At 35.4% G+C, this 19,466-nt stretch overlaps 2 protein-coding genes across 2 annotated transcripts in view; one reads left to right on the top strand and one right to left on the bottom strand.

Moving 5' to 3' along the window:
• LOC135202346 (DNA excision repair protein ERCC-6-like) overlaps positions 1-19,466 on the top strand; it is a 397,074-nt gene that overhangs the window by 10,273 nt on the left and 367,335 nt on the right. The gene's annotated exons all lie outside the window — the stretch shown is intronic.
• Positions 387-19,466, bottom strand: part of LOC135202345 (uncharacterized) — a 126,419-nt gene continuing 107,339 nt past the window's right edge. Inside the window, exons 3-5 of the mRNA XM_064231707.1 lie at positions 14,222-14,426; positions 7,854-7,966; positions 387-947 (exon numbers count right to left, since the gene is read on the bottom strand). Of these exons, the coding sequence (XP_064087777.1) occupies positions 864-947; positions 7,854-7,966; positions 14,222-14,426 (402 nt within the window). The 3' untranslated portion in view covers positions 387-863. The remainder of the gene's footprint in view (positions 948-7,853; positions 7,967-14,221; positions 14,427-19,466) is intronic.

Raw genomic sequence — 19,466 nt, 5'->3', positions numbered from 1 at the left:
TTGCACGACAACCAGGAATATAATTACTGCTCCTACTACTATGATCATCATCATCATTTATATTTCCATTATGTCTATTATATTTACAAGTATATTACCAAATAAATCTATTATGATGGGGCCAGATGGGCCCCCAATCACAGTAGGCCCTGGCGCATTGCACCTCCTGCACCCTCAGTAGTTCCGCCACTGGCCACCCTATAGATGTACCTGTGTTGAACAGTTATAAACAATTATCTTTTATCCGTCTGTCCAGTATTTGCAAGCTAACAGTTGCTAATTACTTAAGAGGCTTACCGTTTTCAACGTCAGTGAATAAGATAAAATTTTGGCTAAAGTTCTACTATATACTTTACGGAACACTATAGGGTAAATGAAACGTCGTAAAGAAATTCAGTCTTATTTGTCTTTTGAGGTAATTTGATTTATTAAACAATTTTATTATCATTATGGAGGAATCTCTGATAATCATACTCTGCAACATATATTACATGAACACTACTGGGAATACATTGACTACCCGACCACAATCCTTATGAACCTTCATTTTCGGGGACACAACATTTAGTAAGAATGAATCCAAAAGAAAAACCCAAATGACGGTGAGTCGGTGACATTTCTCGTCCTCGCACTGCACGAACAACTGACGATGCCAACGTTCCATTTTGCCGTTAGTGGTTCCAGGTCTTGTAACGTTTTGTACAGTGGAGAGGAAAAAAATATATATGTACGCTCTAATGATATCTATGTGATCTTCAAATGATACGGATCAGAATTTGTTGAACACGTTAGCAACGCTGTTGTTTTGGTTGAAACCCTTTGCTTTTATGGATATGATAATCTTGCGTCTGGCAGCTAAGTGATTAGCGTGGTGTGAGAACGATGACGTCACCAGGGTGGATTAGCAGCTCGGAGACCCTGGGCAGACAGGGAGATTCCCAAAGAATCTGGAACGAGACGAAATTAATTCATTGTTGATTAATGATGTAGTTGTAAAATGTCATTCAGAATATATTCATTTAGACAAAACATTTCGTTTCACCGGAGCGCATGATTTGCATATTCATGTTATAGCAAGAATCATTTATACTATTTTCATTCACAGAGCATTAACCTATTTACTGATTTATTTCCTTTATAATTTGGTGTTGAAGGAAGGATCATCAGTAATAAAAAATGCTAACAAATACCTCAGTTGTTTTTTCATAATTAGAAAACATCAATTTTACCGGATTTCTCTGTCGATAAAGAAATCGTATTTCATCGTATTATTTAGTTATATTTCTAACGGTTACTGTTATCAGTTTTTTTTTATTAATTATTCAAATATCTCTCTCTCTCTCTCTCTCTCTCTCTTTCTCTCTCTCTCTCTCTTTTTTTTTTTTCTCTCTCTCACACACACACACACACATTCTCATATCCAAACCAGGAGCGAAATTTAGTTCTTATTGGGTTTGTAGTGGTAGTAAGATTTAGCCAGCCTTGTGCTGGCACGGGCTCTTGCTTTTCAGCAGCCCGTAACTTATTGAGTTAGACCGCGTTCATTCAGGCACAGGGTGGCTTCAGAGAAACAACAACACTTGTCACTTTACATTTCATACCCTAATTGCTGAATCCAGTGCTCATCAGTGGCTCGTCGAAGCCTATATATACGAGTTTAATATATATTTTTACACCTTTCTTCACCCTGAATTTGATTCACCTCTGTCCAATACTTGTCAGGCACCAAATTAAGTTAAATTAACTGCTTTGGTTCATAGATCCACACTAGATTCTTCTTGAGACAAGTGGATGTCACTTCTCCCTGCGTGGTAAATCTTGTAGGTCGTGACGGTTATGGGTGATTGCTATATATGTGTGTATGTGTAACTGTGATTGCTGTCTACTGAGCTAAGGAATTCAAATATTCACACACACACATACACACATATATAGCTATTATATTTGTAAATATGTCCCTGTACTTTTTGTTCACCACCGTCTCAACTAACCAGTACCTCCAAACAATTTTCGGATTTTCAATTCACTGCTCAAGTCCCACGTTCGGGAATCAAATACGGGCTCTCGGGGTCGAGGTGTAATCTTGTTTACATCAATTCCGATGTCGTCGACCTCTCTTAAATATCACGAAAGTTCATCATAACCCGTTCATGCAATGGGAGCAGCTTTCAGCTTACAGCTTGCGTTGATCGAAAGGCTAGTCTGAATCTGATAGGAGCGTCAGAGAAAACTTTAAGAGTGAGAGGACTTTTTTGTTTTCTCTTGACGTCATGTTATGACCCGGACGTCTGCCTCCGGGAGAAGTTCCAGCCCCAACCCCTCCAACCCCCGCCAATGACAAATCACACTGGAAGTCCTCCCCTGACGTCGCAGACTTCTCGACCTGAGTGTTCTTTGCGGGGTCGTTCTGGCGTGGACGTACCTTTTGGAGTATTCGTAAAAAAAAAAAAAAAAAAAAAAAAGTATTCCTGCTTCTTTACGGTCTCTCAGGTTATTGCGGATTGTTGCTAAAGGATGAAAGGGAATGTTTTTCTCCGAGCTTCTGAGAGTTTTTTTTTTTTTTTTTTTTTTTTTTCATCTCCACTTCGGAGAAAACAAAAAATTGCATTGGAGTGATCAGGTGATTACGGATTGGGTAGTTCATTTATAACAAAGTTTGTTTTTCTTTTTAAATGTAGCTGATAGGGATTTACCAACAGTTCCTTCATTGTAAGACAAATTAGATGTGTCATTTTAGCTGCGTTATTTTTAGTCTTCAGGTAACTGAAATTAAAAAACGTAGCTAATATTTTGTGATGTAAGGTGATTTGCTATTAATCCTCTGTAGAAAAGAGATGTATGGGCTCGTGCGATTATCCTTTTCGTGATAGCATTTGTCAGGAAAATGATTTGAAATATATATATATATATATATTAATATATATATATATATATTATATATATATATATATATATATATATATATATATATATATATGAATACCTGAGCGGCTACAGGGATTTGTAGGTGAGAGGCGGCCTTAACTTATACCTCTCGTGATAGCCTTGTTGGTAAGCGCGTCGCTATACGTCCTGAATTCTTGGTTCCTTGGTTCGAGCCTATGAGCCGACGAATTTCTTATCGACTAAAGAAATTCCCCTTCGGTTAACATATATGAAAATATATTAATTCCGAGGTAGAACGAATTATATATTAAAGGACATTTGTAGCTTAATGCTTATATATATGTGTGTGTATGTGTGCGCGTCTATGCACATCTTATAAATAAATAAATAAATTGTATGTATGTGTGTATTATCTACATATGTCTGTGTGCTTATTTGTTTGTTGTGTTTTTATGCGAAAATATAAGATCTTCTGCCGGCAGGTACTCTTTACAGTTTTGCGTAAAGACAGTACAAATATTATGTAATTGAAAAATCAGTCATACCTCCCATGGCAATTTTTCATTTTCCACGTACGATTGATATTTTTTATTCCCCATGTACAGTATATATTTTTTTCATAATAAACCATTTAAATTTTTTCTGCTTGCTGCTGATTCGAAAGTGAAATTTGCTAAATTTAGTTTAGTGTTCACAAATGAATATCTGACCGCGGTTTACCTGAAATATCAAATGACACGATATCCATGTTACCTGTTAGCTTCTTCTGTGTATATGCATTATAATAATAATACCAAAATAATATTATAAAAACCTATTATATTCCCTTCACAAATCTCGAAGTTTTGTTTTTCTTTTCTTTTTCCTGGCCGTTTCTCCCTTTGTCTCGATTATTTTTATGACCGCTTATATCAAGCTCCAAAATTTTTCCCTTCTCCCCTTCACTCTGTTATTAGCCTTCTTCCTTTTCATTTCCTTTCTAATCTCCAACTGCACAGCTTGTCGTCTTCTTCATTTTCATTTACTTGATTCGTACTTCTGTCCTCATTTTATTATTATTATTTGCCCACTTTATAATTCATTCTCGTTGATATTTGTAACTTTTTTGCCCTTCCTCCTCCTCCTCCTCCTCCTCCTCCTCCTCCTCCGCCTCCTCCTCCTCCTCCTCCTTCCTCTTCCTCCCTTCGTCTTCTTCTCTTCTCTTCTTCTTCTTCTCTTTCCCAGAGGCAAGGAAAAGACCGAATAAGCTGGAGGAAACTGAAAATTTTTATTCTCTCTAAAGTTAATAAAGGAGGAAATTAATTTCTGGCGCCTCTATTTCGGGTTTCCATTGTAACCACCAGAGTCCGTCAGAAAACAAACGGCCTTCCCTGGAATGAATACCTGACAGATAAGCAGACGTCCTGGTCTCCTGGAGTCTCACATATTTAGGTTTGCTTCGTTTCTGTTTCGGTCGGGAGTGGGAGTATTTTACATTTCCTTGTTCATTCATTAAACTAGTCGTTAGTATCATTAATAGACAGTATTCGTTAGAGCTGACGGTAAAAATCCGCAGCGGATATCGCTGTAACCAGTAATGGGTACTGAACATGAGCGCCAGCTGAAAAAAAAAGAAATAAAAAAAAGAAATGGTCTCTCCCAGCTTGTCTATTGCGAGTTGATATTTCTTATGCCCTCTTTTTCTTAAGTATTGAAGCAATAAAGTCTTATTTCTTGTTCGCGTCGGTTCTGTTAAGACCTGTAATTGGCCTCTCCTCTTTTTGATCTTTTCTGATATGGTTGGGAGAGTATACTTTAACCATCAGTTTCCTGTTCTCAAGCAGGACATTCTTATTTACAGCATTTGGTCCTGCCAAATTTCAGATGCGTTTTTCACATGTTCTTGTCACAGATTTCTAGAAGCACTGCAGTTTTACTTGTATATTGCATGCTTTTATATCCTCTCTTCTACCTTAAATCAATTCCATTGCCAAATTGTCTCTTCTCTTCTCTCCCTTGTCATTGCCAATTGTCAACTCTCTTGTTCGCTGATGTTCACTATTCACTCTCATTTATTTTCTCTACATGTAGCTGGGATTTCCAATCCTTCCACTCATTTCTTACCATAGAGTGGTGCATGAAATCCACGTTTCTACTCAACAGAAGTCCTCACTTCAAAAGATTTTGCCTGTTGTTTTCACTTTTAGCTAGCAAAAATCCTTCGTAGGTTAACTGCTCATGCTGTAAGTTTTTTTTCCCAATTCTGATATTGTTCTTAGGCCAGATATAAGGCCTCGGTTATCAACTCATAATTTTTTATTTTCTGCGTCATAACAGAAATTTTCGTTTACTAATTAACTTGTCGCTTGCTTCATGTAATCTCATCGCCCTTTCGACTTTCAGCTTCTTCACGGCATCATCCTATACTCTGTTTTTTTCCATCTGTCCACCCGCCAGTGGTGTTTGCGTATGGTAACACTGCGTCCTGGGCTTTAGATAGTTACGCTATGTATAAGTTTTAGGTAACTAAAAGGATATCTGGGTGAACATTTGAAACTGAAAAGTGTTTTAATAATTTACAGTATGCGCATTACACCATTAATATTCGAAATAGGATAGTGTTATTACACTATCAATATTCGAAATAGGATAGTGTTATTATTGTTGAATGTAAGCTGAATGTAACTATCTAAAGCCCGGGACGCAGTGTTACCATACGCAAACACCTCAGGCGGGTGGACAGATGGAAAAAACAGAGTATAGGTAATTATACTGTTTCAATTTGTGAGATTTATGGCTTCATATGAGTACCAACGATCACTTAGGAGCAATCGATTGGGCACAGCCATTTAACGAGCATTACGCGAGATGAGGCCATCGCCCCCATCTTGGTGTAGGATAGAAACTCCAAGCTCGTAGTAGTTGGAATTTTTAATGCGCTCTTATCAAATATTCTGTGACGTAACCAACTCAGGAGTAAGATAAAATTTTGAAACTTTACGTAAGTGGAAAACATAAGTTATGAACGCTAGCGTTATCATTTAAAACATTAATAACTGCTTCTTTATATTTTTTACAGTTGAAAGTTGAAAGGCTTATACTAGTTTTAAATCGTGACATAGAAAAATTCTCTTGTGATAAAATTTCACAAAAGAAACTTATAGATTTGTTAAATGTTAAGCTACAAAAATACATTAATACTGATTTCGCTTTGTTATCAACTGGTTATTTGTTTCTAATTATATATATATATAATATATATATATATATATATATATATATATTATATATATCATAGAATATACACGTATATATATCGATATATATATGTATGTATATATATATATATATATAGATATATATATATATATATATATACATATATAAATAATAAGATAATAGATATATATATTATGAGATATATATATAATAAGATATATTATAATATATTATAATATATAATATTATATAATATAATATATATATTAATATATATTATATATATATATTATATATATAATAAAATATAAGACCTTCATACATTTGCCTGCATACGTTTATTGTGGTTTATATAAATGAACTGAGATTTACAGACCAAAATTGACCGGAAATTAGATTGAAAATGCTGGAATCTTATTATAAAATCTGGTTACGCAAGTCGGAGATATATAAATATAACTGGGATCTGAGAGAAATATTTTTTCCATTTCTAACCTCTAGGAACATTTCGAATATTTTTATACAGGGAAACAAAAATGTGTCCTTCATATCGAATCGCCATTGAAGGCATTTTTAGTCTACATTCCTATTTTTACCGAATAACATCTTTTTATCGATTTTGAGAACGTTACACCAGAAAGCTTTCGACTTCTACGATGTATGAAGTTTTTTTTTTTCTCTTGTCTTTTATATCCTTTCGTTCATCTACATGAATGGGTTTTAAGTAAGTTCGAATTGAATTTTATTTTTCACATAAGAATTTTTTTTCTTGGTCAGATGGGGAATGAATTCGCAGTTTCTACATTCTATCTCTTTCGATTAATTTAACTTTTTTTTTTTTTTTTTTTTTGCTTGAAGAAAATCCAGTGCTATTAATTCCTCCTTTCAGTTTAAATATTGATAAAAAAAAAACTGCATCTGTCCACGTGCGTGGGCTCACACACACACACACACACACACATTAAATGTTAAAGAGTAAAAATGAAAATATCCGAGGTATAAAATGTGAATGAAAAAAGATGAAAGGGAGTTTTACGGTTTAAGCGGAAAAAACCCTTACTTTGATTTCTCTTATTGCCGTTTTCATTGCAATTTTTTTTTTTTTTTTTTTTTTTTATATCTGTGTTACCGATTTTCTTTTGGATTTCTAGGCAGTGTAGGTGTAACTTTCGGCTCTTAGTGTTTTTTTTTAGGGGCTGAAAAATAAGCTAGAAATTTTTAAAAAATTTTCTCGTAAAAAGGTTTTGTGTTTACCAAATTTCTGTACAGTTTTGCTTATAGCCACGTTGTATAACATGGAGAACATTATAACCATGAAGGTTTTATATGAGTATATTAATTTTGGCATGTTTGAAGGTACTTACTTGTACGTGCAATATATATATATAATATATATATATATATATATATATATATATGTGTGGGTGTGGTGTGTGTGTATATAATATATATATATATATATATATATATATATATATATATATATATATATATATATATATATATAGATATAGTGTTGTGTGTGTGTATATAATATATATACATATATATATATATATATCTATATATATATATATATATATATATATATATATCTATATGCGTAATTAATCCACAAACAACCACCTGATAGCGAAGTAAATTCGATATTAACGAGTTTCCGTAACTTGAGACTTAACAACGGTATAGAAGTTTCGAGTGTAAAATGATAATCTCTTTTATTTATTTCATTTTATTTTGGTTGAATTCCGCCACCGCATCTTACGTACCTCTGGTAATGGGCGTGTCCTAGTGACGGAGATTAAGAAGGATGAATTGGGCTCAGCGACAATCCTCCCGACGGATTGGAGAGCCAGGCACCTCTCGATCTCCAGCTTACGAGCTACGAGGAAGAAAAAGAAGAAGAACATAATAATAATATAATATTAGACCAGCATTGCTCTTGGGAGGAGCATGTCTGCACATATATAGGCTTAAATTGTCCTTGGTTGTTCCTCTTATCTAGTATATTCTTCATTTCTATGTTTCTCTTTCCGAAGTGGAGTCCTTGAGTTTGTAGAATCCTGCCTTGCCGACTAGAGTTGCAGCTTTGATAACTAATAATAATAATAATAATAATAATAATAATAATAATAATAATAATAATAATAATAATGATAATAAGTAATTATTATATTATTATTATTATTATTATTATTATTATTATTATTATTATTATTATTATTATTATTATTATTATTATTATTATTATTATCATCTCCTGTGATAAACTGTGATGCAATAAAAACCCACAAATATATAGTAGATTGTATCAGCTTACTATAAATAAGGATTACACAATTGTAAAGTGGGTGGGGAACTGGTTGCTGTGATTCAAAGGATTATAAAATGCTGAAAATTGCTCTGGAGTTTTATGCGATGGGACTATTTTTATAAAAACATAATGAAAATGGAGAAATGTTTTTTACGGAGTAAAAGTATCAGTGTAATAATATTACCAAAAGTGGAGGGAACTAACAAGAAAGATTTGTATACGAACTCTTCTAAGATTAAGATCATTAATCTTCGTATGACTAATTACTATTTAGCTTCTTAAGGTGAAAATACCTCCATTAGAATTAACAGAACAGTAGTTTTTCTCTCTCCAACTTAGGAGAGAGATAATTTAGACTTAAAAATTTCTCTTAGGATGAAATTACTTAGCAAGGTACGAAAGCCAGACTAATTCCAAAGAAAGTTAGGATGCTAGACTAGTGCCAGCTAATGTCCAACTCCTTAATAAGTAGGGATACATGTTATTAATCACAGGAATTATGGTTATGATATTTGGCTGTGAAAATCCACAATTGGTTTTCTAAATATACAGTAGCTTTGGTTTTGCTACTGCCCAAAATGCCATACATCCATCTCTCCTTCCATCCTAAGCTCTTAAGTTGTAGATAGTGAAATTTACTGCTAGATAGATGGATGTTTCACCCCTCCGCCCCCTAATACCCAACTTTTTTTTTCTTTTCTTTTTTTGTAACTCAAACTACTTACTGCCTAATTTTGCATGTGAATTACAGTTACAGTAACTACGCCACCCTCATCATCCACATATAAAAATGAATTATGTAGGAGCCGTAACTTACGAAATATCAACAAATCTTATATACTTGCAATAAAATCGGGGATAGACGTTTATAACTATTCGACTTTGGGCATTTAACATTACTAACGCAAGCGACATTTGCTCAGACTCTCCATTTCTCAAGATGGATTTACGTGCGAGTCTTAGGAAAGAAGAACAAAATAATGAGTGACGCAAAGAACCAAGGAATAAAAGACGCTCCTGATTGGGTATTGATAAGCCAATCACAGGGTTGGATGCTCTCAGTCTCTCTCGAAAGTTCACATAGGCAGGATATGTTCCACCTCTCCTGAGGGATACTTTTGAAAGACGTATCCCTCAGGAGAGGTGGAACATACATTCTGCCTATGTGAACTCTTGAGAGATGCTGAGAGTTTCCAGCCCTGTGATTGACTTATCAGTATCCTTCAGGAAAGGTGGAACATACATCCTGCCTATGTGAACTCTCGAGAGAGACTGAGAGTTTCCAGCCCTGTGATTGGCTTATCAACAGCCAATCAAGACCGTCGTTAGGGACTGGCCTAGACATCAAATGCACGGTTGATGTGAATCTACTATAGTAGCAATGCGTCTCATTACTGCCAAAGGGGAGAGAGAGAGAGAGAGAAAAAAAAAAAAAACTTCATAAAAGGAAATGAAATATTTCAGCTAAATTGCTCGACCAAGAGGAATTTTGATTTGAACCATTGTTTTGACAATTGATCATATAAAGAAAATCGAAATATCGCCGGAATTTACTTCTTCTCATGATAATTAGAAACACAATATCCATAAAGATATGTTTTCTCTAATAAGCGAAAAATAATCGGTAGTTTGCAGACTTATTAGTTGTCGCTAAAATCATATACTAAAAAATAATATAGATAAGGTTTATTCCCTTTTATATGCGATTATAGTCAGATATACTTCCAACCCTAAGAGATAATTTCGTTTTAGGGGAAAAATGTAATCCAGATATTGCACTCATCCTTATGTCAGCGAAGATTCCCAAATCCATAATCAAACATGGAAATTTATTTTCATTTATCTTCCGAACTAAGGGATCAGTATATATATTTTTTTCATTCTATAAATCGGAGAACCCATGTTTACTTTTGTTTTTTATCATCCAAGTCTCTTTTTGGTAATTTTCTTAGATGGTATTATAGGCATTTTATTCTGGGAATTTAAGAGTCTATTTTTGGTCATTTTCTCAGATGGTATTATAGCCATTTCATTCTGGGAATTTCCTACTCAACACGTTCATAGCCATTACGTCCAGTGCTATATTCGAGTGCCGTAATAATAATTAATGATAATAATAACAGTACATAGCTAACTATTTATACAAATCGCTGACGTGTAAAGATTAGTGATTATATCGCTCAGGTGGCGTACATTTGCCTAATATCTGATTTCAATACCTCTCTTGTAATTACCAGCAATCTCTAGATTGTATGCAGATGTAGTGAATAAGCATCATTTAGAAGGCAATATCTGTTCATAGGCTGTTAGCATAATGTTATCACACAATGACTATTTTCAAGCAATAGAACTGTAAACACACCACAACATGTACATATACATATACATACATACATACACACATACATATATACACACATATATATATACATATATGTATGTAATGTGTATGTATATATAGTATACGTTCTAGTACGCCCTTTTAACAACCAATTAGTTTTATTCATCGTTTACACCATATAATGATTAGTCTGCAACAACGAAATTGCATTCTATATGGCTTATATATGCATCTGTAAAAGCCAATTAGATTTCATTAACTTGCGACATAATTCTCAAAATGTAACGAATATTTCGCGGACACTAAATGGAATCTGTGTGTATATATATTCTCAGCATCAACATCGCATTCTAAACGAAACCAAAATAATAAGACTTATGAGAATTCTTCCACTTGGGTGCCATAATGAAATACGTCCCTCACGGAATACACTGGGAAATCTTTTCATTGTTACGAGCTGTTGCCTATTTTTCATCGCGAAGGATGGGATTCAAAGCAGTTAATCCAGATTTATGCGGGATTTATCCATCTTTGCATGCGGTATTGTTGTCATGTCTGGGGAGTCTCCCCGCAATCTGTCCTTCTTGACAGAGCCGGACCAAAGCTTCTATGTATATGAAGTGCATTAGGAGACTGCAAATATCCGCCAAGGCTGTGACTCGCCACCCAGCCCCTTCGCCCCACATACCTCCAAATTTTTAGAATGATTTAACCAAAGTCATTAAATCCATTACCAGTGCCATATTTCTAGAATGATGTAACCTGAGACGTTAAATCCATTGCCACTTCTATCTTACTAGAATGATTTAACCTGTCATTAAGACCAATACTACTTCCATATTTCTAGATTGATGTAACCTGAGCCATTCAATCCATTGCCAATGCCACTTTTCTAGAATGATTTAAAATAAGTCATTGAGACCATGACCACTGCAATATTACTGCAATTATTTAACCTGAGTCATTAAAACCATTGCCACTTCCACATTTCTAGAATGATTTAACCCGAGTCATTAAGTCCATTGCCACCTATATTTCTAAAATGATTTAACCCGAGTCATTAAATCCATTGCCGCTTCTATATTTCTAGAATGATTTAACCCGAGTCGTTACGTCCATTGCCAATTCCATATTTCTAGAATGATTTAACCCGAGTCGTTAAATCCATTCCCACTTCCTTAGTATGGTTAGGCAGATATACCCGTCTCGGTCTCTTAAAAGAATATGTGCATCGAAGTAAAAACGCAACTTGTATAACAAAGAGTAATTATATCTCAACGGAGTTCAGCGAAAAACAAATCTCTCTAAATGTAGTTCGGGGACGCCGGATCGACGCCTAATGGCACCTAGGTGGGCTTTACTCCTTCACAGTGTATGAACGCGTCTTGCTAAGGAGAAAGACATGACACTCAAAAACACAGATCTTTCCATTGTCCCGATGGCAGCTATGTGTTTGAAGCGCAATTAAGATAAACTGCTACGATGAAACAAGATTCTTAGGTCTAAAATCCTACTCTCTCTATGTAAATGATATTACTTCTTTGATCTCATTTAATGCGTTGTATTTCGACACTGTCTTCCCTTGTAATGAATAATGAGCATTTAAAATAACTAGTGAATCATCTTGTTGCCAGGTCTATCTGTCGCCCCACCCCTCCCCAACCCCTCTCCCGCACCCCTCCCCTACCCCCACCCCACCCCACCCTTCCCATCCATTAAAGACGTGTTCCCGACAGGTAGCTACTTCAATGCTTAGGTCAACAGCGGCACATCGGGTATTATCAGCACGAGCCCGAATCGATTCTGTATATATATATATATATATATATATATATATATATATATATATATATATATATATATATATATATATTTATATATATATATATATATAGATATTATATATATATATATATACATTTGAGCTTGTAATTGTTCAAGTTATATTTGGAATATTTCTGAAGTGACGAAATAAAATTAACTTTACGAAAAGAACACGAAATGCCGGAAACCAAAAAGCAAAGTAAATATAAAGACAGGGTCTTATGAATAACACAAAAAACAATAGCCATCAGATGGACGAGTGCCGGGGGTGGGGTGGGAGTTGGGGAAGATCAGGGTACTGGGAGTGGAAGAGGGATGTAACAGTAGGATTAAGGTAATAGGAAGCCGGGATTATTTTTCTGATAAATGAGTTTTCTCTTGTTTTACTACCTACAAAGATACGATAATTATACTGCGTCTCCATCGTTTATTCATCAGTAAAAGAGTATATTAGCCCATAAAGATTTTAATATTAAACTGATTTTACTGGAATATACTGATAGGAGAGTGGCTGGTTTGGTGTAAAATGGGTCTGAAGCAAACTTGTTTATTATAGAGAAGGAGTGCCTCGATATCCATGATGTGAGAGAATTTGTGTAAGACAGAGACGACTGTTTATTGCTTGGAGGGGTCTGGTGCACTGCAAATGAGCCTCCTGTGTAGGTGCATGAAGTGCTAATTGTATGGGAATTTTCTGCTGAAGGGTTTCATCCATGATTCATGAATAAAAATATGAAAATGGGAAGGATTAAATGTCTTGTTTCATTACTGTGGAGCTACCCCTGGGTATGGGAAGTAGTGTAATGTTGAAGAAAGTTATTTATAGAAATGAATTAACTATAAAATGATAAAATTTTGAAATATATATAGATATATATGTTTCATATATGTTATATCTACATATATATATATATATATATATAAATATATATATATATATAGATATATATATACACACACACACACACACACACACACACATATATATATATATATATATATATATATATATAAAAGAGAGAGAGAAGGTTTAGTGATCCGTGTTATCACATAGCAACACTGAAAACTTTAAATTCCCTACAGCCCACATTTGCAAATCGGATTCTGAATTTCGATGCCAAATAACATTTCTGAAAACACCAGCGGAGAAGTTGGGTTTAAATGACTTTTGCAGGGAGAGTTTGCAGTTCTCGCGCAAATTATCATCCTTCGACGAAAAGGATAATAATAATTTGAGTCCTAAGGATAGAGATGGATAGAGTTGCGCTATTCTCTTGACAATGACGATTAGAATAACAGACTGATGGAGTGAGAGTGCTCTATAATACACTTACCTTTCATAAACAGATTCATAGATGGATACCTATCAAACCTTACCTTTGATTAAAGGTGATTAGATAGGCTCCTATTCTATCCTTGACTTTGCTAAATAGAGAAATCGATACAGCCTAGCATATCTTTACCTTAGATAGGGAGATGGAGTTTTGCTTATTGTACCTTTGATGTATAGTCTTGTTTGATATATATATATATATATATATATATATATATATATATATATATATTATATATATATATATATATATATATACACAGTCCTGGTCTATCTTTGTACATGATAAATAGATAGATAGAACGCGTCCTTTTCGTAGCCTCACCTTTGATAGCGAAGGGGTTGTGGCGATAAGGTCCATTGTCGAGGGCGAAGACCAACTTGGCTTCCTTCAGGACGTCCAGGAGAGCCATGCGTGGTCCGAGTTCCACTGCCATTCTAGCGACTTCCTCTCTGCTTCCGTCTTCGACTACTACGAGTGCTTGCATTCTCAGGGGCGCGGCAAGGCCGCGCGGAGACACGGCTGGCACCTTTGGAAAGTAATAGATTATTCTGGGTTTTATTTTATTTTTTTCTAAATGTGGGATGTTTCTTGTTTTCTTCAATGATTAAAAGATAATTGTCATGCTTTGGGTTGATTGTGGATGAAAAAGTGCAGTATTTTCCTAACTCTGAGGGCTGATATTCGATGAAATAGCTGTAGTATTTTCCTTACATCGAGGGCTGATTTTGGATGAAATAAATAAGTATTTCCTAACTTTTAGGGCCGGGCCGCTTGATGAAATGGACTGTAGTATTTTTCCTAAACCTCCTAAAGGGCTGATATTCGATGAAATAGCTTTAGTATTTTCCTAACTCTGATGGCCGATTTTAGATGAAATGGCTCTAGTATTTTCCTAATTTCAAGGACTTATTTTGGGTGAAATGGCTGAAGTATTTTCCTGACTTGGATAACTTATTTTGGATGATATAGCTGTAGTATTTTCCTAACTTTGAGAACTTAATTTGGATAAAATAGCTGTAGTATTTTCCTAACTCTGTTGGCTGACATTCGATGAAATAGCTGCAGTATTTTCTTAACTTCGGAAACTTATTTTGGATTAAATAGCTGTAGTATTTTCCTAACTCTGTTGGCTGATATTCGATGAAATGGCTGCAGTATTTTCCTAACTTCGAGAACTTATTTTGGATGAAATAGCCGTAGTATTTTCCTTACTTCGAGGGTTGATTTTGGATGAAATAGATATAGTACTTTCCTAACTTTTAGGGCCGATTTTGAATTAAATAACTGTAGTATTTTCCTAACTCTAAGGGCTGATATTCGATGAAATAGCTGTAGTATTTTCCTAAATCTTAGCGCCGATATTCTATGAAATAGCTGTAGTATTTTCTTAACTCTGATGGCCGATTTTGGATGAAATTTCTGCAGTATTTTCCTAACTTCGAGAGCTTATTTTGGATGAAATCGGCCTACTTTGAGGGTATTTTCCTAAACTTTGAAGGCCTGACCTTATTTTTCGGATGAAATAGCTGTAGTATTTTCCTAACTTTGAGGGCTGATTTTGGGTGAAATGGATGTAGTATTGTCCTAACTTGGATAACTTATTTTGGATGAAATAGTTGTAGTATTTTCCTAACTTCTAAGGCTTATTTCGGATAAAATAGCTGCAGTATTTTCCTAACTTCGAGAACTTATTTTGGATGAAATAGCTGTAGTATTTTCCTAACTTTAAGGGCTTATTTTGGATGAAATAACTGTAGTATTTTCCTAACTTTGAGAACTTATTTTGGATGAAATGGCTGTAGTTTACTGGGCTGATTTTGATGAAATGGCTTTGTATTTGTACTTGGGTTTTAATGTTTGTGTGCCTCATTCTCTTTCCTAGACAGAGAGAGATGGAAATAAATAAATAAATAAAAAAAACAGTACGATTCTGAAAATAACTGAGAGAAGATGGTGTTTCAACCCACTACGGTCAAGACTAACCCTCAAGTTTATGGATTTATAGTAAGAATAATTATCCATAAAATTTACTGCAATGAATATAACCGTTGTATTGTACTGAATTTATGATGCAGTCATTAATATCATTCTCTCTCTCTCTCTCTCTCTCTCTCTCTCTCTCTCTCTCTCTCTCTCTCTCTCTCTCTCTCTCTCGTTCTTTTTTACTGAAAATTTGGTTCCCGGATGTAATGTATATAATACAGGAATGACGCTCCGCATCCGGGGATGCAACCATGTTTTCAATATTCGCGGAAATGAGATTACGGCGGCCATATAGCGGTCCCGGTTATTAAAAAGATAAAGAGAAAATATATATTTAAAGATTCTAGTCCGCCATTAGTGGAATTGGAACTGATAGTCAGTATAAGTATTATATAATTTTTTGTCAGAATTGCGTTGGAATTATTACTATTATTATAATTCCTCTTTCGCAATTCAGTCTTCGAACAATTAGTACATAAGCATGGTAATCATGCCAGATGATTTAAGGAGCGACGTACTTAAAATAATTAAGGAGGGACATTACTGGTGATTGCCAATTGCCACAGCTATTTTTATATTCCCGAAGTATTTGCGCTTGAGCAAATGCTGATTCTGAGCCTTCATGGCACTTCCACTAAGCATATATCACACTTGGACAGGCTATTTTCAGGGTATTACCCATTTTTGGGATGAAAAACCCTCGCCACTTCAAGTGTTCAAATGATAAAAGCAGCCCAACTCGGTCGCAGAGAGTATGTGGTGTGTGTCATCGTGGATAACGACTCGTTAATGCCTCTCCTATCGGTAGTTCAACGAAGGCTTAATTATTCTGTATATTGATTATCATCCGGTGTTCCCGAGATTGTTAGCGCCTCAGTGGCGTGATCGGTATGGTCTTAGCCTGCCACCTCGGTGGCCGCGAGTTCGATTCTCGGGCATTCCACTGCGGGGTCCGAGTTGTGTATGTCTGGTGATAGAAATTCACTCTCGACGTGGTTCGGCAATCACGTAAAGCCGTTGGTCCCGTTGCTGAATAACCTCTGGTTCCATGCAACGTCAAAACACCAAACAAACAAAATCCCGAGATTGTTTATCCTACATGACACGCGGCGAACAATAAAGATTGTACTGGGAATCAGGTAAAAAATTGAGACCGTAGTCACCGTACGTTTCCTTGTCCTTAATGATTAGTATTCTTTAGCCGTCCACCTCTTTTTCTCCTTTGCGGGTCATAAGCCAGGCGTCAAATTTCAGATTTTAGGCAACTGGGCTTCTGCGGGTTATAAGGTGGGTAGCTACTTCCCATTCTCCTGCCCCTCCCTGTCCACACAAGAATAGTATTTCCACGGTATTCAGTAATTTTTCTAGTCCTTGAGATAGACTGGACCCATAAACTTGTGATCTAATAATCCAGGCCTATGACTTTTTCCAGGCAACACGGATCACTGTCGAAGTAGTCAGAGGTCCAGAGCAGTCAATAAGAGCACCGCTATAATTAGTATCTTATTTCGTTCTGAGTATTTAATATTGAGTAAAATCTGACTCGTTCTCCATGATCTTTTCTCCCTTTAAAAAAAAAGAAGAAAAAAAAAGGACGACGGAGGTCGGTTCCAGAATAACTGGAAATGTGCTCAATTTTCGCCGAATCGGCCTCTTGTGTATCGTCAGTTCCTAACAAATTTTTATGCTGCCTAACACTAAGTGCAAAGTTACCTAAGTAGCCTTGAAGACCCCAAAAGACGACCGTCTCTCTCTCTCTCTCTCTCTCTCTCTCTCTCTCTCTCTCTCTCTCTCTCTTCTACATTAAATTGTTACCGTCGACAGGTGTTTGCCTTAAAAATTTCCGCTTCCACAAGTGGTTCTTCTACTGTAATTCTGTACCTAATTTTGAATATTGTTTGGTATGAATTACCTTGATTTTGTCTGTTTATATAAAACCCACCTTACTGAAGCGAAAAAGAGCTTTGTTTTTCCATTTTCATTAAATAATTTTGGAACGCAGTAACCGCAGCTTATCTTAGTTTTCACGCTACGCACATTTCGCAGATGTAACGGAACGTTTCAAAGTCGTATTAATGAGGGAAAATGAAAACCAGACGAGTGAAATTAAGATACATGCATACAGAATGATTTTTACAGACAACATGGAGCTGATGTTTAAACGCTTTAATCAAAACAGGATTTATTATTATTTGTCTTCAACTGCATTAATTTTTATAGAGGTTCTTCTCTATTTTTCTAATTATAGTTTTCTCATTGTTGCTTAAACTGGTGAGCAATGCACCGAGGGTTGGCAAGTCGAAAGTAAGTAATTATGAAAGTCAATTTTATTATTATCAAAGCGGCGGGGGCGTTAGTTAAACAGTCAGTGTTAACCCGTAGAGTTTTTCAAGCGTAACGCCGAGAAATCTATCAGAATACAGAATAATATAACGAACATAATAATAATAATAATAAAAAAATGCAAATTAAATACGTGTAATTAAAACGCTGTTGGAAATTGAATAACGAAAAATTGAGTCAAGACGCTGCTCTGAATCACTCCGTGTCTTTCGGGATAAAAATCTCACTTGAGGGACTGCCAACCAGCTCCTATTGTGAATAAATTAAAAAGGGAGAGTTTTAAAAAACAGGCACAATCAATAGCGTCAGGCTCCGTAGGGGGTTAGTGCCGTCAGTGTACCTCGTGCGGAGCACTGTAGGCATTACTTAAGGTTCTTTGCAGCGTGCCTTCGGCCCCAAGCGGCAACCCCTTTCGTTCCTTTTACTTTGCCTCCTTTCATATTCTCTTTCTTCCATCTTACTTTTCACCTTCTTCTAACAATTGATTCATAGTTCAATTGCGAGATTTTCCTCCTATTACACCTTTTAAACTTTTACTGTCAATTTCCGTTTCAGCGCTGAATGATTCCATTGGTCCCAGTTCTTGGCCTTTGGCCTACATTCTATATTCAATTCAATTCAGTAGCGTCAGAACAAACTGCATTTACTCTCAAACGTTACTTTTGGGGTGCACTAATTGACTGATTCCCCTCGAGAATTGGCCTACCTGTGTCAGGTAAATACAAGTAAAGGATTACTATTGCTTTGTGGCATTTACTTGACGTTCGTCTTCCATAATTCGAATGATGAAAGTTAAGGATAGGAGGCTTTTGTTTGTGTATAAGGGAATACGTTCCAGTGAGTAATACTAGGTTTTTGTTTAAGTGGCCGCCTAAATTTTTTGGCAATGATATCTAGTTGAGGCAGTGAACAAAGCGATCATAGACTTTTATTTTAATCTCATATCGTGCACTGTAAAGAGATGCTAAAATTAAATCGTCATCTGAGATATCTTTCGATCTGCGTTAATGTATACCTTTGGGAAATTACATTTACTTGTAGAAAACCAGAATCTATATCTCTGTCCCTTTTTTGTTCACCTGTTCGTTTCTCTCTCTCGCTTCGTCTGTCTGTATGTATGTACGCCTGTTTAAATAACTCTGTCTTTGTCTGTCTGTTTTTGTTTGTTTGTTCTTCCTCTGTCTGTTTGTTGTTTGTTTGTATCTTTATCTCTCACTTCATCTTTCTGCCTGCAGGCAGG

The sequence above is a fragment of the Macrobrachium nipponense genome, chromosome 30, assembly GCF_015104395.2.
Source record: "Macrobrachium nipponense isolate FS-2020 chromosome 30, ASM1510439v2, whole genome shotgun sequence".
Taxonomy (NCBI): Eukaryota; Metazoa; Arthropoda; class Malacostraca; order Decapoda; family Palaemonidae; genus Macrobrachium; species Macrobrachium nipponense.
Note: the sequence above shows the minus strand (reverse complement) of the source record. Positions and strands in the feature narration are given on the sequence as shown.